Here is a 24,636-nt window from a genome sequence, read left to right as displayed (position 1 = left end):
AAAAATACCCAAGCGGTGCCTGGTTTTGAAAGTAAACGTTGCGTCGCCACGGTGACCACGTGACAGAATGTCCGCTTCGGTTTGCGCATCCCTACGCGTCGACGTCAATTTCTCGACAATTCGGTCGAGCGGAAAGAAAAGGATATGGAAAGTTGAACCTGAAATGAAATTGAAGCAAACATTCTTTGAGCTGACAATAGCTTATTGTGTGTAGACATCTGGCGGAAGTCTTGAGCCGGGGGCGGGCAACCATCATGAGTTGTTTAAAGCAATGCCATAAGGAGCTTTCCCTTTTTGCCATATCTCCTCTCTGCGTATTTTTTGGGGGCCACCCCCTACGACGTTCCCTCCGAAATAAGGACGTAGCGGAAAGTAAAACGACCAACCTGCTCTGTTCAACACAATTTGGAGTATCTTGTAAACAGTTCCTGGACACTCTGGTTCTTGCCACGCAGTAGAAAAATGGTCTTCACCGATGTCTGCAACACACAAGTCAACTCGCATTTATTTGTGACGCCTTCAATGACAGAAACTCACAAAAGGAATGCGCAAAACACCATTGTAACATCAACCTGATCTGAAAGCTACAAGAGGGCAAGGAAACACTCAAAAAAGGTCAGGACGCAGAAAATGAAGAAACCTTGGCAAGGGACCGCACATGAAATATACAGGAAGTCATGGAAACAGGGTTCATAAATGGTTTTCACGGAGAAATTCGAGCACTTTTCAAGCACTTCCAAAGCCATTTTTTAATTTTTCTCCAGTACCTGCAAAGGAAAAAAAATCCAGCAGCCATCAGAAGAAAGTTTTTTTGTTGTCGTCTTTGATGATTAAAATAAAGTCGCTATCTTGCTCCTAGCGCATGCTTTGTGCTATTTTGGTATGTTCCTATCCACGACCTACGATCTCTATGTGTGAAGGGGCTGCTATAAACTGACATCGATTCTGCCATTGTGCTTCAACAATGCCCGAAGGCTCTGAAGGCGTTGCATAATAATAGATTTCAAAACGAAAGAAAAAAAAGGAAGAAGGTAATGAAAAGCAGAAAAATGAGCCAAATTCGGACTCATTTTTAGGATACGAGTGCATCCAATCTTTCAATCGACTGCTGATATTTTGCTTTTTGTTTTACTTATTTGACTCCGATTTTTTTGGGTGCTTTTCATTTGTGTCTAAATCGGTCAAGAAGGAATTGCAAATTGTCTATTTTAGCACTGAAGAGTTAACATTTGTAATTGATGTGTTCATGTTTTGCATTTTCAGGGATTTTGTCTTCAGCGTGTAAAAAGCTTATATTGTTTTACAATTTGTTTTGGTAAATCTGTGACTATTTTGATTGAATGTGTCCTTTGGGGATCCCCTGCAAACATATATGACTAACTGTTGAATCATTTGGTGAATAATGTTATATTATTATTGATAGTACATCACTAAAAAGAAAAACTTGGAGGAGCTGTTTGGGAACCAAAAGAGCCGGGCCCTTCTCAGTATATCCGGATTAGAAGAGCCAGTTTACTAAATAGAGTTGTCCTCTTGAGCCGCTTCTTCATTTATTGCATGATCTATAGAGTCAGACTGCCAATTTCGTGGCAATGGCGACAATTTCAAGCACTTCGCCCAAAACTCAGGAGGTAGAGCGCTCGTCTCGGGATCAAGGGATCCCAGTTCGAATCCCGGCTCGTCCGTGTTACATGTCGAAGTGTCCTCGGGTAAGACACTGAACCCCTAATACCCCCAATAAGCAGGTTAGCGCCTTACATGGCTGCAAGGCCGGTATTGGGACATGTGGAGCACATTGTAAAGCGCTTTGGGAAGTCATTGACTTGAAAAGCGCTAGAGAAATGCAGATCATTTCATTTCTCCCACTAGGGGGACATGGCTCTGGTATATATATATATATATATATATATATATATATATATATATATATATATATATATATGTGTGTGTGTGTGTAACGGGTGTAATAATAACTTTAGTTTTGTTCCTGCTGAAATATGTTGTATAGTTTTTGTGTGTCTTGCAATGATGAGTCCAACAGCGCCACCTGCTGGTATGGGGTAAAGTTTGGGCTTCTGATTTTGTGATTGGAAGGCAGGGGTTGTTGGCAGTCTGCGACGCTAACGGTAAGCCACGATTGTTGGCAGTCTACAGTGCGCCGATAACGGTAAGCCACGATCTTTCGGTGCTCCGAAAAAAGTTAATTGTAAAGATTAAAACCACAGCTGACAAATCTCTCTACATGCAGAGTAATGTGATTGATGTTGTGAATCTGTTTGGATTTATTCTTGTTTTGTTTCTGTCGCCTTTTGTGTTAGTTTTGCCGGACGTTGCATGTTGTGCTAAAATGCTAATTCCCCTTATAGTGTTGAAAGCCAGCAGAGGTAGGAAACCACGTGTTGTGTGGGACTCATTTTATTTCCAACAACTGTATTAGTTGGTTTGATCCAGCATGGCGGCGCATGGATACATGCTTGCGGCTCGTTGTCCAGCTAATCTTCTATTTATTGCCGTTCTCTTGTCTTTTTTGCTTTCACTTTTGGACACATGTGTGGCCAAAAACACTTACAGTAGGGACGAACTTATTCGGTTGGGTGGGCGTCTAAATTTTGACTTTTCGGGCACTTTTTATAACGCCTATGATATACCGAGCGAACTTCAAAGAGACCCGGCATCCTTGTGGACAGCTATTCCTCTTAATAAACGACGGTGGCGGCGCCGTAAAGAAAGGAAACAGAAGCGTGGTTGCCGTGCAGGTAGATGTGTGAAGCGTGTGAAGTCCAAGCAGCAAGATGGACGCGAGTATGGACGCGAGGATGTAACTAATTCCACCATTCATTCCTCGCCGGACAACCGACGCTTTAAACTCAGCGCTCACGAGCGGCCACAACGCCGGGAGCTTTTGAAGATCTCGACAAAGACTACAAAGAGTTCAGCTAAGTCAAATGATTCAGCAAAGCTGAAATTTGGTCTGTTAAATATTAGATCGATTGCTCCAAAAGCTTTACTTGTTGATAACATTATTCGTGATTATAAACTTAACTGTATGGGTCTTTGTGAAACGTGGTTACGCCCGGATGAGCACTTAGCGCTAAATTATGCCTCTCCCCCAGACTACGAGAGTAGTCATATAGCACGCACGCTGAAAAGGGGTGGTGGTGTTGCGCTAATCTCTGAAAAATCGCTCAAAATTAATACACGTACCTCTAATAATTACAAAACGTTTGGGGCTCTTGTGATGCGGTCCCCTCAATTGTCAATTGATGTAATCACTATCTATCGTGCACCTGGGCCATACACAACTTTCTTAGACGAATTTGCTGAACTTTTGTCTGAACTAGTAACCTATGCAGACAAAATTATAATTATGGGAGACTTTAACATTCATATGAACTCCCCACACAGTTCACTTACTATTGCGTTTAGTTCTCTAATTGATGCATTTGGTTTTACTCAACTGGTTGACTTGCCAACCCATAAAAATGGGAACACGCTAGACTTGATTCTGACTCGAGGAGTTTTAACCTCAAACATTATGGTGCTACTGTGTACTACTGTTATCTCTGATCATTATTTAGTGACATTTGAGGTGCTAACTAAATGTAGAGTTAATAAAGCTGAGGGATTTAGCGGACGCAATATAAGCACTGGCACAGTTTCTGAGCTCTTTGAACTCCTTCCTGGAGCAGTTGCGTCCTTTCCTAAATACAATGGCTCGATTGACTCACTCATGAATGAGTTCAATACCACCCTGACTAGTGTGCTGGATTCAATAGCGCCCATAAAACTAAAATCACGTCCTAAAAGACGCACACCTTGGTTTACTGATGAAACTAGAACCCTTAAAAAAGAATGCAGGAAATGGGAGAGAAAATGGCGCGCTACCAAGCTTGAGGTTTTCCATCAAACCTGGTGTGACAGCTTGTTAAAGTATAAAGCGGCCCTTGCCTCTGCAAAATCGGCCTACCTTACGAAGGTGATTGCGTCTCAAAAGAACAACCCCAAAGCCCTTTTTGACACTGTAGCATCGCTTACAAGGCAACAGCCTATCGCAGACAGTTCGACACACTCTGCTCAGGAGTTAATGGTCTTCTTCACTAAGAAGATTCAATGCATACAGGAAGAAATTGCAAAAGATATTGTTAGTACCACACGTATTAAAGGACTGAAATTTACAGATGCACGACAGGGTGGCTGCCCTGGGAAAATGGCCGGTTTTAGTGAACTGTCACTTGATGATCTCAAACAAGTGGTGAATGCGGCCAAACCGACAACTTGCCAGTTCGACCCTCTCCCAGGTTCACTTATTAAAAGTATTTTTAGCGTCCTTGGGCCTTCAGTTCTAAATATTATAAATACATCACTCTCCTCAGGTGTAGTTCCAGCAGCTTTTAAGTCCGCCGTTATTAAACCCACACTGAAACGACCCAACCTTGATCCAGAAATATTAAGTAATTACAGACCTGTGTCAAACCTACCTTTTCTCTCTAAAGTACTCGAAAGAGTAGTGGCACAGCAGCTGAATGCTTTCATATCGGAGAATAACCTTTTTGAATCCATGCAATCAGGATTCAGGGCTAACCACTCTACTGAGACAGCTCTGATCAAGGTAACAAATGATCTCCTAATGTCAATGGATTCTGGCGCTTCATCACTTTTGCTGCTGCTGGATCTTAGTGCTGCTTTTGACACAGTGCGCCACAATATCCTACTAGAACGGTTGGAAAAATGGATTGGTCTCTCAGGAGCCGTCCTCTCGTGGTTCAAATCCTACCTCTCAGATAGGACGCACTGTGTTAAATATGGTGAAACGACATCTGAGCCCTTTAATGTTACCTGCGGTGTTCCGCAGGGTTCAGTGCTCGGCCCCCTACTTTTCAACATTTACATGCTTCCGTTAGGTGATATTATTCGCAAGTACAATATCAGCTTCCATTGCTACGCAGACGACACTCAACTATATCTTCCGTTGGAGGAATCTTCCACACTAAACTGTGGAAATTTGGAGGCCTGTCTCACTGAGATAAAAGAGTGGATGTCACTCAATTTCTTGCGTCTTAACTCTGAAAAGACCGAAATGTTAGTCATTGGTCCTTCTAAATGCCGGGACTTATTCTCAAAAACTGCTGTGAACATTGACAAATGTCACATCACACAGAGTGACTCAGTTAAAAATTTAGGTGTCATATTTGACCCTGATCTATCCTTTGAGATGCATGTAAAGCAAATTACTAGAACTGCCTTCTTCCATCTTCGCAACATTGCTAAAATCCGTTCAATACTGTCTCAGTCTGATGCGGAAACAATAATTCATGCATTTGTTACCTCCCGTCTCGATTACTGCAATGCACTACTCTCCGGTCTCCCGAAGTCCAGAATCAAGTCTCTTCAGCTAGTACAAAATGCCGCAGCGAGGCTTTTAACCAGGACAAAAAAATACGATCACATAACACCGATTTTGGCTAACCTGCATTGGCTCCCAGTTAGCCAAAGATGTGACTTCAAAGTTCTCTTAGTATTGTACAAAATCATACATGGACTTGCTCCCTCTTATCTTTCAGATCTGATCTGCCACTATGTCCCGGTCCGAAGCCTACGATCTGAGAGTGCTGGTCTTCTGATGATCCCGAGAGCAAAGAAGTCTTCTGCTGGTTGGAGAGCGTTCTCCATCCGGGCACCGGTGCTGCGGAATGCTCTTCCCCCTGAGATCCGATCTGCAACCTCGGTGGAAATGTTTCAATCTAAACTTAAAACTCACTTCTACTCCATTGCATATGAATAATAACCTACTCTTCTCGTCGGCTGAAAAATAGTCTGTGTAATATAGTGTAATAATCTGTGAAGCCCTTTGAGACTCTTCGTGATTTAGGGCGTCACAAATAAAAATGACTTGACTTGACTTAAAGGCTTAGGCGCTGCTGATCAGCAAGTATTAGGCCTCTGGGAATGAAATGACCACTAGGTGGTAGGAGTGGTTTCGATCCGATCTTCGTCAACACTTAGTGCCGCGTTTTGTTCCTGTATTTGCCGTATTACTCTGTATGGCGGTGAGTAGGCGCCGGTGTATATGCCAAGTACGCGCAGTGTGACGAGAAAAGCAAAGATATAAGTACATCCTGTTAACGATTCAAATCTTTAGTCTTTCTAAATAATGAGCAAGGGCTTTCGTTGGGATGACGTATCGTAGGACCCTGCCATCACCGTGACGCCCTGAATCGTGTGATCACGTCACCCGAGACATCAGGGGCTGAGAATTTTTGCAAAGTTTATGCATAAGTTTAGTCTTCTTGCAATCAAATGTTATTTTTCAAGCCAAGTGCCCTTGTGTTTATGGAAAGTATTGTTTTCATAGTCTAGGTATTGAAAATATAGATGTTTAAAAAGAGCACTGAAGCAAAACGTCTGCTTGACATGCATCATTTTGCAAGGAGCCATTTTTCTCAGAAGTTTTCCGGGAAACAAGAATATTTTAAGAAAAATTGGCAACGTCATCAAATCGACTAAACTGAACTGGGGTCTCATGAAAGATGAGTGTTAAAGCTGTCTTGTGGTGTACCCTATGCCTGGATCGCTACAGAGCTCGATTTTCTGTTGGCCATCAAAAACGAGTCAATATGGCCAACGTCGGCACTTCCCGTTTGAGAGAAACGTCTGGCGCTCGTCGGAAACGGTCAAAGATTTTGGAATTTACACAAAATAAAACGTAGGTAGGCAGAAACTGTGACAGGAGCGACGGGAGGGGGTGTTTTTAAAGGTTGAGTGCGACTTTTTCAAACTTAATCCTTACTTGGGACTTGAAGCCAAGAGATGGCAGTATTAAGGACTTTCCTGGCAAGAAAAAAAGCACGCCGTCGAGGTAAGGAGGAATTGGAATTGTTCCTTGTACTGTAGTGTATAATAGAAGGTAATCATATATAATAGTTTCAAAAGAAAGGATATGTAAATACCAAGACTAGAATAGGTCAGAGGAACGCCGTTGGCATAATAATACTATACATAATAATCTTAATCAATTCCCATCGAACATACGGATAGCGGAAGGCTAAAAACTCTCTTTAAGACGTGCAGTCTTGCTCGCAATGGAGCGAAGACGGCGACCTGACGGCAGGTCATCAAAGTACCTGCGAGCAGGGTGACTGGGATCCTCTATCGTTTTTAGTGTCCGTTTTATAGTTCGATCGATGTAGATACTATGCAGGGATGGGAGGCCGGTACCTATTTCTTCTGCCGTCCTCACGACTGATTCCGTCTTTGACAATTCTTTCTGATTGACGCGACCAAAGCAAACAGTCATTGACCTAGTTAAAATGGATTTAACGAGAGCACGATAAAAATTGACTAGAACGGATAGACGGACTCCGAATGATTGGAGTTGACGAAGGAAGTAGAGCCTTTGTCTGGTTGAATATCCGTAGCATTGACAGTCCATGTGAGGTCAGCTGACAAGTAAGTACCCAGAAACTTGAATGAATGGACCAGTTACGCCTCACTACCTTTAATTGACAATGGCACATGCGGGGGAGGCTTAGTACGGAAATCTATTATCATCTCCTTAGTTTTACCTATATTCAATAACGGCTTACTCTCATGACACCAGGTGGAAAGTGAATCCATTTCTGCTCAGTATTCAGTTTCGTCTCCATCTGAAATAAAGCCAGTAACCGTAGTGTCGTCTGCATATTCAGCGAATAGTGAATGGTCAGAATTGGGTTGACAATCGTGTGTGAATAGGGAAAACAAAGTTGGAGACAATGGACAGCCCTGAGGCGTACCAGTGTTGAAGACAGTAGAACATGAATCTTTCTCACCAATGCGAACGGACTGTTCTCCATTGAGGAGGAAATCTAAAATCCAATTTGACAGTAAAACGGGAAAATTGAGGTCATGAAGAAGTTTCAAATGCGGTTTAGAAGGAATCATAGTGTTAAAAGCTGAACTAAAATCTATGACTAAAATCCGAACGTATGAATTCCTATGCTCGAGATGACTTAGAATTAAAATGGCATCATCTACACTTCTATTAGCACGATATTATATTGGTACGGATCTAGATTGGATGGTAGAAAGGACTTTATGAATTTCAATACGATCTTCTCCAAAGTGTTCATGATCACGGACGTGAGTGCAATGGGTCTATAATCGTTGAGACATTTTTCTTCTTCGGGACCGGTACAATTGTTCAGGAGCAGAACTCAAAGACCAATTGAAAAAAACAGTAAAGACAGGGACAGGTTGAGAAGCACACTCTTTGAGAAGGCAGGGTGAGAGTTTATCGGGGCCTGGTGATTTCCTCTCTTTCAACCTCCCGAAATCACGTCTTACCTCCTCTTCACTGAATGATTTCTTGTATAGATCATGTTTATAGTTTATACTGGTCGAATAAATAAATACAATACATACAATACACAAATTGAGCAGCCAAAAGGCTTCTCGTTAGTGTGGGTTCTAATTTGTTTTGTTAAGTCCCCACTCTGTGTGAATGTTTTACCACAAACTGAGCAAGAAAAAGGCTTTTCCCCAGCGTGGAATTTCATATGCAACTTTATATAAGACTTGCTTCGAAACGTTTTTCCGCACTGGGAACATGTGTTACCACCTTCCAACTGCGAGTCGTCCTCATCCGTTTCCACGTGTTGACGGGAGCTGATGCTTGCAAACTCCTGCCGACCGTTATATTCAGGTTGACCTTGATCTTCGACGGTTGAAGGGACTTGAAAATCGTCTTCCTCTTTAACACCAACAGGCTCCCCATCCTCTGTCTCTTGCTTAATGTGATAAGGCCTCAGATCCTCTTCTTCCTCAATTTTAACGACGGGCAACTCTGGTTCCTGCCGCGCAGTAGGAAGATATTCTCGTCTGACGTCTGCAAGACACAAGTCACATTTATTTGTATTGCCCTCAACTCGTTCAGAAGCATTGTCCCCGAGTGCCAAAACACAAAAAAAAATTCTAAAGGCTTAGGCGCGGCTGATCAGTAAGTATTATCTCTACTGTGAAGAATAGGGGAGATAACATCATGCTTTGGGAGTGTTTTTTGCTCATGGGACAGGACGAGTGCATTGCATTAAAGAGAGGATGACTGGGGCCGTGTATTGTGAGATTTTGGGGAACAACCTCCTCTCCTCAGTCAGAGCGTTGAAGATGGGTCGTGGCCAGGTCTTCCGACACGACAATGACCCGAAGCGCCCGGCCAGGAAAAGCAAGGAGTGGCTGGATCTGAGTGCTGCATTTTACACAGTCGTCATGTTATCTCGTTGCAGAGGTTAGAAGACTGGGTAGGCATCTCTGGTCCTGCCCTGAAATGGTTCCAGTCTTACCTCGAGGACAGGAAGTATTTTGTTCAGATGGAAGACTATGTGTCAGACCAATTGGCAGTGACCTGGGGGTCCCCCAAGGGTCCATCCTGGGACCCCTCTTGTTCAATTTTTACATGCTGCCCCTGGGCCAGTTAATACGCGGTAATAACGTGTCCTACCATAACTATGCAGATGACACTCAGATTTAGATCTCACTGACAGCAGGTGAACATGGGCCCGTGAACTCACTCTGTCACTGCCTTCAACAGATCACAGTGTTTATGCAAAATAACTCTCTCCAACTAAACTCAGACAAGACTGAAGTCATTGTCTTTGGCCCACAAAAAGCCAGAGAAAGGGTCATCAGTCATCTGGAATCACTTCGTTTAAAAGCTAAAAATCAGGTTAGAAATCTCGGGGTAATAATGGACTCAAACCTGAACTTTAACAGCCACATGAAATCCATAACATCATCAGCCTTTTTACCATCTCAAAAACATTGCCAGAATCAAAGGTTTACTGTCTAAATCAGACTTCGAGAAACTCATCCACGCATTTATCTCTAGCAGGTTAGACTACTGTAACGGCCTTCTGACCGGACTTTCTAAAGGAGCTGTAAGACAGCCGCAGAACATCCAGAACGCTGCCGCTCGGGTCCTGACTAGAACCAGGAAGTACGACCATATTAGTCTCTGCACTGGCTTCCCGTCGCTCAGGGAATAGACTTTTAAACAGCTCTGCTGGTGTAAAAGTCTCTTCATGGTCTAGCACCAAAGGACATCTGTGACATGTCGGTCCCATATGAACCATCTCGGACCCTGAGAATCTCAGGGACAGGCCTTCTGCTGGTGCCCAGAGCCAGGACTAAACAGGGTGAAGCTGCGTTTCAGTTCCACGCAGCTAAACCCTGGAATAGTCTTCCTGTCGACAGGGGTCTACTCTGACTGTGTTAAAGTCCAAGCTAAAAACAGCTCTGTTCAACTGAAAGGCTTCTATCTGCACTCTTCACTTTGACCTTATTTGAATTCATTGATTTGATTATGTTTTATCTGTGGTTTTAATTTATTTTAAAAACCACATTTTACATTTTCAATGTCTTTTATTGTGTGTTTTTAACCTGTCTGCCATATCTGTAAAGCACTTTGAATTGCCTTTGTAGGAGAAAATGCAGGTTCGATAATCTTTTAAGTCATCTCTTATGTGATTTAATCAAGTACACAGAGGCTTGCCATGAGGGGGAGCTCTTTATTTCGTCATCCCAAAGAACTCAGAGAACTCCAGACATAACAATGCTTTTATAGCTTCAATTTGAGTACAACCCAAGAGGCGGCGGAGATCTGACGTCTCAACAAGGAAGATGTTGTCGTACCCTTATTAGGACATGTTGTTCGCCTCAGTTTGCTCAGAGGGACCTTGCAGGTCTCATGCCCTTTTAGGGAAACTCAAGTGTCTTGCCAAGGACCTTCTCGAAATGATGTCAACATTCCCTCACTACTGTAAGCAAGTCTTTCTACATTTCTAAATGTATGCAACTCTATTCTACAAATGCAATTATATTTTCCACAACAGATGTACTGGAGAAAAATTAAAATAAGGCTTAGGAAGTGCTTGAAAAGTGCTCGGATTTGGCTATGAAAAAAATGTATGAACCCTGTTTCCATGACTTCCTGTATATTTCATGTGCGGTCCCTTCCCAAGGTTTCTTCATTTTCCGCATCCTGACCTTTTTTTGAGTCTTTCCTGGCCCTCTTGTAGCTTTCAGATCAGGTTGATGTTGCAATGGTGTTCTGCGCATTTTGTGAGTTTCTGTGAGTAAAGGCGTCTCAAATAAATGCGAGTCGACTTGTGTGTTGCAGACATGGGTGAAGACCATCTTTCTACTGCGTGGCAGGAACCAGAGTGTCCAGGAACTGTTTACAAGATACTCCAAATTGTGTTGAACAGAGCAGGTTGGTGGTTTTACTTTCCGCAACGTCCTTATTTTGGAGAGAACGTCGTTGGGCGTGGCCCCAAAAAATACGCAGAGAGGAGATATGGCAAAAAGGGAAGGCTCCTTATTGCATTGCTCTAAACAACTCGTGATGGTTGCTCGCCCCTGGGTCAAGACTTCCGCCACGCAATAAGCTCTTGTCAGCTCCAAGACTGTTTCCTTCAAGCTCATTTCAGGTTCAACTTTCCTTAACCTTAGTTAATATATACTTTCCACAACATTCGACATCTCGTATTTGGCCGTCGACGTCCATCGTACTTTCCTTTCAGAAAAGGTCCGGGCTTCTGTCTCGCTCGTTCTTTCAAAATACGTACCTTATTCCTAAATCAGTCACGTGCGCTAGGGCTGTTTCTCAGACGACATATTTGCCTAACGGTGAAAATTTTTCATATTCGTGAATCTTTTTATCAAATGCAAGTCTATTTTCCACAACACCTTGTGTATGAATTGTGCTATACAAATAAACGTGCCTCCCATAAGAAGCATATCAAGGTTCTAGCATAGCCCAAACAGTCTCATCTAAACCTTAGTGAAAGACCCTAGTCTTGTTTCGGAACCCTAAAATCGTTGAAAACTCTAACTTTCAGCCAAATAACCCTTGACCTAACTTTAGACCTAACCCCGTTTCAAACTGTAACCTTAGCCTTACGCTTGCTGTAACCCTAACCTTAATTTTTATTTCTACTTTTGGGAAACCTACATTCAGTTGAGATCCCCAATATGGGGCTCAAACCCTAGTTTATAATCCTCAACCTATCCCAAGAGCCAAGAAGAGATCAGCAGGTTGGAGAGCGTTCTCCATTCGTGCTGTGGAACGCTCTTCCCCCTGAGATTGGATCTGCAACCTCAGTGGAACTGTTTCAATATAGGATTAAAACACACTGCTATTCTATGGCATATGACTAACCTAGATTTTATTTGGCAATATCTGTGTATTATTTGCCCTCATGTAGGTTTTAGAACAGGGGAAGGGGTTTTCTTTTTCCATTTTGTGTGTTCTTTTTGGATGAATTGTTCCCCCTCTTAAGTCACTTGTACATACTGTTGGATAATAATTAGTCATATATGCATTAAAGAAATGAAATGATCTGCATTTCTCTAGCGCTTTTCAAGTCAATGACTTCCCAGAGCGCTTTACAATGTGCTCCACATTTCCCAAAAGCGGCCTTGCAGCCATGTAAGGCGCTAACCTGCTTATTGGGGGTAATTGGGGGTTCAATGTCTTACCCAAGGACACTTCGACTAGTAACACGGACAAGCCGGGATTCGAACTGGGATCCCTTAATCCTAAAACGATCGCTCTACCTCCTGAGCTACTGCCGCCCCAAAAGCAACAAAAACAATCTAAAGAGCCGCTTCTGAGACAAAAAGAGCCGTCTAATTTGGGTCAGTCAAGCCAAAAGAGTCGCTTCTCTATAAAAAGACAGAATTCCTTACACTACTACAAAGCAATATGCAGGGAGGGGCTGCTCCCTCCGTGGGGACTGATGCGCACACTGTGTGCTGAGGGGGCAGGAGAGTCCAAGCTAGTGTCCACTGACATACACAATTCTATACGAGATGACGTATGCGCTGCCCAGACTGCCCTCGTGACTACATCCACTTTTCTTTGGGTGGGCAGAACGCGTGTGTGGGTTAGGGATCGGCCACCCCCCCACTGGTAACGCCCCTAATATCCAAGATGTAGCAGAAGCAAAAAAGGACGGACCTTCCCAGAGCTGTTTGGAAACAGCGTCCGGTCGTCGACGTTCTTGCTCGGTCTCCTCTTCGGTTCCCCAAAGCTTCTCTTGAAAAGGTCCTTCCCCACTGGAGCACATTTTCTCAAAGTTTGAACGAAAAAACGCCACAAAGTGTCGCTCCAACCCGGCAGTAAAAAGAACACACATTCGGAAAGGACCTTAAATTAATACTTCTGTCGAGTTGACTTCGTTTAAAGTCGACTAAAGAACTTGAGGTGGTTTTCTCGACATTCTCTTGTTCGGCGGTGGTGCGGCAGCCATGACAGCTTCTCCTTCCGAACACCGCCGCAATGGATTGTGGGACAAAGATACAAACACTGGATAGGTCGACGTGCTGTAGCAGCCCGCTAACTCGCGTGCCCACGCGTCGGCCATCTTGGTCGGGGCAACTTCGCGCAATGGAAGTACATTGAGAAGAAATCGCAACGTCCTCATTTTCAAACTGATTTTCATGTGGCTAACTTTTTGTTGTCGACACTTGCAATATAACGGAACATTAACTTGAAAAAATACTTAAAAACTTAAAAATGCTTCTGAAAAAAAACACAACAATTTATAAACCATTACAAAATGTTGGTTATTTGGGGCAAGTTACCCGAGTTGGCCGGGATGTCTGCGGGCAGCACATTCACAGCGCGGCTAAGGGAGCGCTCCAGTGTACCCTGGACGGGGGCCATAGCGGAGGAGTTAATTGTGTTCATTGGCACCCTGAAGACAGTTTATTGTACAGTGAATGTGTAGAATTTGTCCAGACCTCCAAATACCTGGGTGTGCAGCTGCACAACAAACTGGACTGGACTGCCAACACAGAAGCTCTATGTAGGAAAGGCCAAAGCCGACTTGACTTCCTCAGAAGGCTGGCCTCCTTCAACATCTGAAAAAAACTCCTGAAAATATTCTACGAGACAGTAGTGGCAAGCGCCCTCTTCTATGCGGCAGCGTGTCGGGGAGGCAGCGTCACGAAGAAGGATGCCTCTCGTCTCAATAAACTGGCTAGGAAAGCGAGCTCTGTTGTGGGCAAAGAGCTGGACGGCCTGACAACAGTAGCTGAGAGACGGGCACTGGAAAAGCTGCGGTCAATCGTGGACAATTCATCCCATCCACTACACAGCATTATATCCAGACAGAAGAGCAGCTTCAGCGACAGACTGCTGTCACTGTCTTGTACTACGGACAGACTGGAGATCTTTTCTTCCTCATGCCATGAGGCTCTTTAACTCAACCCGGCGGAGTAAAGGCCCACATTAAACCACACCCCCTACCTTGCATATTACCAAATTTGATTGCAATGTGAATTCTGTGTAGCACTATCTAGATACTCTATAGAACACGCTACAGTGGGCATTAGCACGTCACATTGGGTATTTGTATATTGTTTTCTTTTTGCTTTATTATTGTATTGTTCTCAGCGAAGGGATTTTGCTGGAAATGTGAATTTCCCAAAGCGGATGAATAAAGTATCTATCTAACTATCTATCTAAAAGTTCAAATGTAACACGGTGTAACGGGAGTTTTGTTGAATTTCCTGCTGAAATATGTTTGTATAGTTTGCGTATAAGCCTTCGGCTCGAAATTGCAATCATTCCTTCATTCTCCCATTTCTGATATGACATTTCCAGTTGTCCTTAGGTAAGAAAAGAAAATGACGTTAGATGATTAATAGGTACTTAAACGTCCATTTTTGAGGTCGTGATGAGGAAACGAAGCATCTTTTTTAGAATTTGGAAATACTTTGTCTTCCTGTTATTGGACCAAGTTGTGTATTGATTCATTCAACTCATTCATTTTGATATCCGTCACCGTGTTTTTTTTTTGTTAGCATTTTAAGAGATGTGTTGCGGTATACAAAGTGCTGTCAAAGTCCCCTAAGTACCAACCTGTAAATTGGAACATCCCTCACATTTGCTCCATTTTTTTCACAATCTTGCAATGTGTGGGAATCATTAAAAAGGAACTCGTGTTCTTTTTAAACACGCTTTGGAGTTTACCTGCAATGTATAGGAAAAACGCTGACATTGTACTATAACAGTCCAAATGTGTTGCTTCATATACGTATGCTTGATATGGAGTTTGCTTATTTAACTCATGTTTTGGGGTTTAACATATCCAAACTTGCTCTTGAAGCATTCTAGTGTCTGACTTGGAAATGAGGAGGATTTGCTCTATTCACAGATGAATGATATTAGCTCAGGTCAAGTCAGAGTAATGGTTACACTCATGGAGCAAAGCATCACACTAAACGGAGTCATTCATCTATTATGGCTAGTGTCCTTGGGCAAGGCACGGAACCCCTAATGCCCTCCAAAAGCAGGTCGGGGCCTTGCACGGCCGTATTTGGTGTGTGAGTGTGTGTGTGAATGGGTAAGTGTGAAGCACATCGTAAAGCCCTTCAGGAGTTCTTCATTGACTTGAAAAGCATTATAGAAATGCAGACCATTTAGCATCTTGATTATCCTCAAAAGGTTTGGAGGCTGACTCCCTATAGGTATGCGAGTGTGTGTGTGTGAATGGGTAAGTGTGAAGCACATTGTAAAGCCCTTCAGGAGTTCTTCATTGACTTGAAAAGCGTTATAGAAATGCAGACCATTTAGCATCTTGATTATCCTCAAAAGGTTTGGAGGCTGACTCCCTATAGGTATGCGAGTGTGTGTGTGTGAATGGGTAAGTGTGAAGCACATTGTAAAGCCCTTCAGGAGTTCTTCATTGACTTGAAAAGCGTTATAGAAATGCAGACCATTTAGCATCTTGATTATCCTCAAAAGGTTTGGAGGCTGACTCCCTATAGGTATGCGAGTGTGTGTGTGTGAATGGGTAAGTGTGAAGCACATCGTAAAGCCCTTCGGGAGTTCTTCATTGACTTGAAAAGCGCTATAGGAATGCAGACCATTTACCAGTCACCATTTCTGTAATGACGAGTCCAACAGCGCCACCTGCTGGTACGGGGTAAGGTTTAGTTCAGCCTCTGATTTTATGACGGATAGGAAGGCGGATATTGTCAGCAGTCTAATAAGAGGAAGAGTCCTGATCGTAAACGCTTCATATTTCCATCTGACAAAAAAAGGAGGGAGAAATTGAAGTCTGCGGTCAATCGTGACGTGAACTGCTCGGCATCTCCACCTCCAAAAGATTTCAAAGACCAAGGACTCCAAACAAGCTTGGGCCGTGGTGAAGTCACTATCCAGTCTCCCATCACAACAAACCGACGCATCGCTCAAGTATAACAACCGTGACTATGCCTCAGACAAGGCCAAGGCGACGGCTTTCGTCATCAAATACGCGAGAGTGAGCGGGCGCAAGAGTGATAAGTCGAGTAGGAGGACAGTACGAGGGCTTCGAAGAGATGCGCGTGGACTACAGGGTTCCCCTCGGCAATGGCTCGAGTGCCCGTTTACTCTTGATGAGCTCGGCCGTGCACTCCATCAACTCAAACCAGGAAAAGCTGCTGGCCCAGATGGAGTTGTCCCCCGAGATGCTAAAATATCTGCCCCCGGCTGCACTCCCCATCCTTCTCCGACTTATCAACACCAGCTGGACCACACAGTGGTGCCCCCAGTACTGGCGCACAGCGAAGATCATCCAGTACCACAAAAAAGGCAAAGACCCTCAACTCATCGGGAGCTACCGTCCAATCGCCCTCACTTCAACAATCAGCCAAACTATGGAACGGGTCATGGTGAACCGCCTGTCAGAATGGCTTGAGGATCATGGGATTCTGAGCCCATGGCAGGCAGGCTTCCGGAAAGGCCCCTGCACCACTGACCAATGCCTCACATTGTCTCAATTCATTGTTGGAATTATATACATATATTTATCCTACAGTAATGAATTATATACATGTATTTATCCTACAGTTGACATTAATATGTTATAAGTGTTCTCAGCCCTTCTTGTTTAGTTTTCAGCCGTAAGCTGTTCTTCAAGGCCATGAGTTTTCTTTGTACAGTCTGTCTCTTTTAATCTTACATACCAATGAGAAACAACTTGACCTGGAATGCAATAACTCAAGTTGTTTTTCATCGAAGACCTTGGAAGAAGAAAAGGAAGTGTCCACACACAAACCAGCTGTGATCATCGGGCGGAAAGCAAGGAGTGTGAAGATGAATTAACTCTACGTAGCAACAGTTAGAACGCGGTCTCAATTAGTTAGATAGAAACCCGCCCCTCAGAAAATTGAGACTCATGTACGACAGGGCAAAACCGTAATAAAAAGAAAGGAGATTCGGAGATTTCTTCAGAGTGATTTGGGTGATTGGCGGCATACATTCTCCGAACCTCTCCTTGCAAGATTCTGATTCTCTTTGTCTTTTGTTTCAGAGCGTTTTATCATAAATATTGGAGACTTAAACCTAACATTCATCACGGACGGGTTCCAGTCAAAACAACGTCCGCGCTCTATTGCTGCCTTCTTCGATTTCAGCGAGGCGTACGACCGAGTGTGGCGTGCCAATCTCCTCCAAAAGATGCTGAACATTGGCGTACCTCTCCGGTTTGTTGAGCGGACTAAGGCCCGGTTCGCCAATCCTACGGCACGTGTGAGGGTTAATGGGACTACGGGACGCTGTCGGACGTTCAAAGAAGGCCTCCCCCAAGGCTCGGTTTTATCCCCACTCCTCTTTACCATCTACATCAACGACCTGCTAAGATTCTTTCGAATCCTCCACCCTCGTCTCCGGCTATGCTGATGACTTGGCGCTGGTCTGTAGCGGCCGTAATAAAGAAGAAGTGGCGGTGAGACGAGAGTCAGAGGCGGCCAAAGTCAACCAATGGGCCACTATTAATCATCTCACCCTCAACACCGCAAAGTCAGAAGTCGCCTTCTTTTCCACGGACGCTGCGGAATCCTCTTGGTGCCCAAACATCACTGTAGGGGGTTGGAGACTCAAGATGAATCCTACTCCTACTTTCCCGGAGGTTCGATACAATCGCCGACTGACCTTCAATGAGTATGTCCGGCACTTGAGCCAAGTCACGAAGCAACCCATTGCCATATGGCTTTCAATGATATTTATTTGGTTCATAATCTTACCAATTCAGTCAGCAGGCGGTGCTCTCGGTTTCCGACACGAATTCATTTGAAATAGCCTGCGTCTAGCGTTTGTCATGAAGGGTCCAACTTTAAACCCAATGTATTTTCCACTTCAATTGATCGATTTTGGAGTTATTTGATATGGATAGTGATCAGTTCAGAAGAAAAATAACATCGACCCAAAAATAATGCAGACAGTTTGATTTGATGAAACTACGTTTTATTCACAGGACAAAGAAAATGGAATCAAACGAAAGAATAAAGCACATTGTTGACACAAGCACTCAGTGTGAGCAAGGAGGAAGGTGGAAGAAATGATGCAACAGGTTAAGAGTACCGATCAATGAACCCAGGTTGAAGATAATAGATTGATTTCAATGATCAGGGATTGTTTTCATAGCGTGCCAACATGGGATATTTGCCCAAAACACCAAAGAGGTTGTTGCACTAACCCTTTTTGTGTACTTTTGAGAACAAAAAAGTCCCTCAGGGGAGGAGTGAGTGAGAAGCAGCACATGGCCAACCAGGAAGATGAAAAAAATAAAGGTTCCCATCTCTTTTGGCGGCGGACTTCACGGGGATTGTTCTCATCCGGACGAAAGGGACGGAGAGAACCACAAGCTCTCCAAGCTTTGGGGCTCTGGTGAGAACAGGCCCCAACCCTGGGGACCTAGATGGGCCATTTTATTGTTAAAATAATTATACTTGTTGATAACAGGCAAAATTGTATGCGGGCACACGAGGAAATAGATCATCTATCAAGAAATATGACACGTATGCAAATCATGAATCTTTTGAATCCATATGAAGACTTTGGGGTCACAAATCTTTATGATACAACTGGAGAGTCGGCTCACTTCCTGTGAAAGAATGTGGCTTTTTTGACGTGGTAGCAGTCAGTGGTTGAAAAAAGGGGAGGGCAAATGGTTTTGTGGCAGTTATGTTCCTGTAGACGACCTGTATGATACTTGGCCAATTGAATGTTTTACAACTCTTAGTAAATTTTTGACCACAAACTGAGCAGGCAAAAGTCTTCTCGCCAGTGAGGGTTCTTGTGTGTAATTTCTAGTGTCCAATAATAGTCTGAAAAATAGTCTGTGTAATAAAGTGTAATAACCTGTGAAGCCCTTTGAGACACTTTGTGATTAAGGGCTATACAAATAAAAATAAGTTGACTTGACAATATGGATATTTTTTATCACCACAATGTCAACAGGTCAAAAGCTTCTCTTCAGTGTGGGTTAATGTGTGTCTTATTAATTTCTGACTTGTAGTGAATCTTTGACCGCAAACTGAGCAAGAAAAAGGCTTCTCACCAGTGTGGGCTCTAGTGTGTATTTTTAAGTGCCCATTCCGGGTGAATCTTTGACCGCAAATTGAGCAGGAAAAAGGCTTCTCGCCAGTGTGGGTTCTGGAATGTATTTTTAAGTCCCCACTCCGGGCAAATCGTTTACCACAAACTGAGCAAGAAAAAGGCTTCTCGCCAGTGTGGGTTCTTGTGTGACTTTTTAAGTTCTGACTTGTAGTGAATCTTTGACCACAAACTGAGCAAGAAAAAGGCTTCTTCCCAGTGTGGGTTAATGTGTGTTTTTTTAAGGTTCCACTTGTCGTGAATCCTTTTCCACAAACGGAGCAGGAAAAAGGCTTCTCGTCAGTGTGGGTTAATGTGTGTCTTTTTAATTTCTGACTTGTAGTGAACCTTTGACCGCAAACTGAGCAACAAAAAGGCTTCTCCCCAGTGTGGGTTAATGTGTGTGTTTTTAAGGTTCCACTTGTCGTGAATCCTCTTCCACACACTGAGCAAGAAAAAGGCTTCTCGCCAGTGTGGGTTCTAGTGTGACTTTTTAAGGACCCACTGTTAGTGAATCTCTGACCGCAAACTGAGCAGGAAAAAGGCTTCTCGCCAGTGTGGGTTCTGGTGTGTATTTTTAAGCTCCCATTCTGTGAGAATTTTTGACCACAAACTGAGCAGGAAAAAGGCTTTTTGCCAGTGTGGGTTAATTGGTGTATTTTCAAGACTCCATTTTGGGCGAATTTTTGACCACAAACTGAGCAGGCAAAAGGCTTCTCGCCAGTGTGGGTTCTAGTGTGTATTTTTAATTTCCCATGCTCAATGAATCTTTTACCACAAATTGAGCAGGAAAAAGGCTTCTCGCCAGTGTGGGTTCTGGAGTGTATTTTTAAGTCCCCACTCTGGGCAAATCGTTTACCACAAACTGAGCAGGAAAAAGGCTTCTCGCCGGTGTGGGTTCTGGAGTGTATTTTTAAGTCCCCACTCTGGGCAAATCGTTTACCACAAACTGAGCAGGCAAAAGGCTTTTTGCCAGTGTGGTTTAGTTGGTGTATTTTCAAGTGTCCATTTTGGGCGAATTGTTGACCGCAAACTGAACAAGAAAAAGGCTTCTCGCCAGTGTGGGTTCTAGTGTGTATTTTTAAGTGCCCATTCCGGGTGAATCTTTGACCGCAAATTGAGCAAGAAAAAGGATTCTCGCCAGTGTGGGTTAGTTGGTGTGATTTCAAGTTTCCTTGTTGAGTGAATTTTTGACTGCAAACTGAGCAGGCAAAAGGCTTCTCGCCAGTGTGGGTTAATGTGTGTCTTTTTAAGTTCCCATTTGTCGTGAATCTCTGACCACAAACTGAGCAAGAAAAAGGCTTCTCACCAGCATGGAATTTCATATGCAACCTCAGAAATGACTTGCGTCGAAACGTTTTCCCGCACTGAGAACATGTGTTACCGCCTTCAGCGTTTGCGGAGCGGGACGTGTCGTCCTCATCTGTTTCCACGTGTTGACGGGAGCTGATGCTTCCGGGCTCCTGCCGACCGTTATCTTCAGGTTGACCTTGATCTTCGGCGGTTGAACGGACCCAGCTCACTCGCAAGACCGGAAAATCGTCCTCCTCCTCAACAGGCTCCCCATCTTCTGTCTCTTGCTTCACGTGATAAGGCTTCAGATGCTCCTCAATTTTAACAGCAGGCAACTCTGGTTCCTGCCGCGCGGTAGGAAGATATTCTTGGCCGACGTCTGCAAGACACAAGTCACGTTTATTTGTATTGCCCTTAACTCGATCAGTGCTGGAACATTTTCAGAAGCATTGTCCCCGAGTGCCAAAACGTAAAAAAAAATTCTAAAGGGTAAGGCGCGGCTGATCAGTAAGTATTAGGCCTCTGGAAATTAAATCCTCGTTTTTAGAGGATAAAAAGGGGCCGGAGGGACTTCCGGCGGCGCTATGAGGTAGACGGCAGCAAGGAAAGTAGCTCGGGCAAAAATCACCAAAGACAAATGTAATACATACTAGGAGAAAGACAGAAAGGCTACAATTTGTGACTCATATCAAAGAAAAACACTTCAACAAAACATGGTCAAGGACGGGAGACTTGTTGAGGAAACGGGCGCTAAGGAGAAAAAAGACCGAGGGAGCAGAAGGAATGTCATCGGTCGACGAGGGACGCGACTCGGCCATCCTCCACGAAATCCCTAAATGAAGGCGAGAACATACAGAAGCAGCCGGCGGGAACAAGATTGCCGTGGCAAGACTTGAAAAAGAAGAACTTCTGGGGCGCACTTTGTCGCTGGAGCGGAGGCTGGAAGGCATGGAGGAGCTACATGCTAACACGGAGGAGCCAACGACGAGACCAGAAGAATCCGTAGCCTTCCTGCTCCGCCAAACGAGCAACAAAGTGGGAGGACTTGGAGTCAAGATCACGACGGAACAAACTCGGTTAAATGGAACATTCCGACAAAGGACATCTGGATTTGCGCCTTGAGAGGGCACAGCGCTCACTCAAGGTAAAGCACCGCCACGGGCAATTATCGTACTTTTCACCGAGAGTGAAAGAATCCGTGATGAAAGAGACAAGGTACGTAGGCGAGACCGTTAAATCAACCGAGACGACGCCACGAAAATTCACAAGAAGAGGAAACGAGTAAGGGACGTCATCAAAAAGCTAAAGGAAAAAACGTAAAGGCACGGTCCCCATATCCCGCCCAGCTGAAGATGTTTTTGGACTCATTTTCTACACGGACAGAGGCAGCAACATGGCTAAAAGAAATGGGGATCGAAGTGGAAGAAGACAACACGGAAACTTTGCAAAAGATGTTGTCAAAGAACATTTGGATCACAGTGACCGGAAAGAAAGATAGATACTTTATTCATCCGCTTTGGGAAATTCACATTTCCAGCAAAATCCCTTCGCTGAGAACAATACAATAATAAAGCAAAAAGAATACAATATACAAATACCCAGTGTGACGTGCTAATGCCCACTGTAGCGTGTTCTATAGAGTATCTAGATAGTGCTACACAGAATACACATTGCAATCAAATTCGGTAATATGCAATGTAGGGGGTGTGGTTTAATGTGGGCTTTTACTCTGCCGGGTTGAGTTAAAGAGCCTCATGGCATGAAGAAGAAAAGATCTCTTCAATCCGTCCATGGAACAAGACAGTGACAGCAGTCTGTCGCTGAAACTGCTCTTCTGTCCGGAGATAATGCTGTGAAGCGGATGCGATGGATTGTCCACGATTGACCGCAGCTTTTCCAGTGCCCGTCTCTCAGCTACTGTTGTCAGGCCGTCCAGCTCTGTGCCCACAACAGAGCTCGCTTTCCTCGCCAGTTTATTGAGACGGGAGGAAGAGGGAGCTTGCCACAACTGTCTCGTAGAATATTTTTAGGAGCTTATTGCAGATGTTATGGAGGCCAGCCTTCTGAGGAAGTCAAGTCGGCTTTGGCCTTTCCTACATAGAGCTTCTCTGTTGGCGGTCCAGTCCAGTTGTTGTCCGGAAAACTTTTACATATTGCTTCCTCCCCGTCAAATCACTTGGAATCCATTGCAAAGCCACGCCCCTGATGCCATATCTTTCCAGTTTTTTTAATAGTACATTATGATTATTGGTATCCAATGATTTTTAAGTCAACAAATACCCCGACTGCGTATCTTCATTCATGTTTTCGTTTCCTGTTGACAAACCTCACTAAGGTAACTTCAGGGCGGTTCTCACCTCTTGATAATGGATGGCATGCTTCGATGGATATCCCTTTATGACTCCTAAGAGCAATGAGCTGTTGCTCAGCAGATTCTTGATCGGCATTCGTTGCAATACTTTTATCGGCCACAGCCTCGGCATAGGTCCGAGGTTTCATGTCCAGACCGGTGATGATAAGAACTCGGTGCTTTCTCCTTCCGAACCCATAGAAGCCAAAACCGCGGCTCACATTAGCGACTACGTTAGCTTCACATGATTTGCGTTATCTCGTAACAAAGTTTGCAGACCGCTTATTCGGTATTACTGGACTTCCCATTTAGGGCTGCACGATTTTGGGGAAAAAAAGGAGTTGCCATTTCTCAGACCAGAATTGCAATTTCGAGGCGATTTTTGAATTTCTGTGCTAGGTTTTTTTTTCAGGGAAAACAAACATTGTGACGTGCCAACATGACTCGAGATGACGTACCTAGAGACAGAGAGTTACAAAATAGCAACTATAGATGTAAAAATCAAAACAGACCTGCAGTTGGATAGTCTTTCTTGTCATGATACAAAAAGACAACGAAATCGGAGGGTTATCGCTTTCAGGGAAAATAAACGATGAAGAGACCGACAAGCTGCACGCTGCAGTCGGGTCCCCGCGACTTCTGCGACGTCTTTGTGATGATTGAAATGAGAAAGTCGACGTCAATTTCTAGACAATTCGGTCGAGGGGTGAGAAAATAGACGGTGAACGCCGAAGATAAAAAGATTCACGAATATGAAAAATTTTCACCATTAGGCAAATATGTCGTCTGAGAAACCCTTGCACACGTGACTGATTTAGGAATAAGGTACGTATTTTGAAAGAACGAGCGAGACAGAAGGCCGGACCTTATTCAAAAGGAAAGTACGATGGACGTCGACGGCCAAAGACGAGATGTCGAATGTTGTGGAAAGTATATATTAACTAAGGTTAAGGAAAGTTGAACCTGAAATGAACATGAAGGAGCTGACAATAGCCTATTGCGTGGCGGAAGTCTTGACCCGGGGGCGGGCAACCATCACGAGTTGTTTAGAGCAATGCCATAAGGAGCCCTCCCTTTTTGCCATATCTCCTCGCTGCGTATTTTTTGGGGCCACGCCCAACGACGTTCTCTCCAAAATAAGGACGCTGCGGAAAGTAAAACGACCAACCTGCTCTGTTCAACACAATTTGGAGTATCTTGTAAACAGTTCCTGGACACTCTGGTTCCTGCCACGCAGTAGGAAGACATTCTTCACCCATGTCTGCAACACACAAGTCAAATCGCATTTATTTGTGACGCCTTTACTCACAGAAACTCACAAAAGGGATGCGCAAAACACCATTGTAACATCAACCTGATCTGAAAGCTACAAGAGGGCAAGGAAAGACTCAAAAAAAGGTCAGGATGCGGAAAATGAAGAAACCTTGGGAAGGGACCGCACATGAAATATATAGGAAGTCATGGAAACAGGGTTCATACATGGTTTTCATGGCCAAATTCGAGCACTTTTCAAGCACTTCCAAAGCCATTTTAAAAATTTTCTCCAGTACCTCCTAAGGGAAAAAAAATCCAGCGGCCATCAGAGGAAAGT

The 24,636-nt window shown here is 44.0% G+C and overlaps 3 protein-coding genes across 3 annotated transcripts in view; all 3 read right to left on the bottom strand.

Moving 5' to 3' along the window:
• Window positions 1-13,307, bottom strand: part of LOC148368211 (uncharacterized) — a 157,539-nt gene extending 144,232 nt beyond the window's left edge. Inside the window, exons 1-2 of the mRNA XM_088330151.1 lie at window positions 12,995-13,307; window positions 8,597-8,863 (exon numbers count right to left, since the gene is read on the bottom strand). Of these exons, the coding sequence (XP_088186277.1) occupies window positions 8,597-8,863; window positions 12,995-13,172 (445 nt within the window). The 5' untranslated portion in view covers window positions 13,173-13,307. The remainder of the gene's footprint in view (window positions 1-8,596; window positions 8,864-12,994) is intronic.
• The window catches only part of LOC148368209 (uncharacterized), a 44,167-nt gene extending 19,884 nt beyond the window's left edge, over window positions 1-24,283 (bottom strand). The window contains exon 1 of the mRNA XM_088330216.1: window positions 24,214-24,283. The gene's annotated coding sequence lies outside the window, so the exon portion shown is untranslated. The remainder of the gene's footprint in view (window positions 1-24,213) is intronic.
• On the bottom strand, window positions 18,805-23,142 carry LOC148368210 (uncharacterized). Its single transcript, XM_088329677.1, has 2 exons — window positions 23,053-23,142; window positions 18,805-20,982 (listed from the first exon to the last, which is right to left on the bottom strand). The coding sequence occupies exons 1-2, from the start codon at window positions 23,140-23,142 to the stop codon at window positions 19,261-19,263; spliced, it is 1,812 nt and encodes a 603-aa protein (XP_088185803.1). The 3' UTR covers window positions 18,805-19,260.
• Window positions 24,284-24,636: the final 353 nt, after the last annotated feature.

This window comes from Urocampus carinirostris, chromosome 3, assembly GCF_059441175.1.
Source record: "Urocampus carinirostris isolate Australia breed hairy pipefish chromosome 3, RoL_Ucar_1.0, whole genome shotgun sequence".
In the NCBI taxonomy this organism is placed as follows: Eukaryota; Metazoa; Chordata; class Actinopteri; order Syngnathiformes; family Syngnathidae; genus Urocampus; species Urocampus carinirostris.
The sequence above is the reverse complement of the archived record's forward strand: the minus strand, read 5'-3'. Positions and strand labels throughout refer to the sequence as shown.

Bases quoted from the DNA above. Each gene is read 5' to 3' on its own strand.
- LOC148368210 (XM_088329677.1), bottom strand. From the start codon at position 23,142: ATGCCGATCAAGAATCTGCTGAGCAACAGCTCATTGCTCTTAGGAGTC. The intron at 20,983-23,052 runs GTGAGAACCGCC...TATCACGTGAAG, and splicing joins ATGCCATCCATTATCAAGAG to CAAGAGACAGAAGATGGGGA.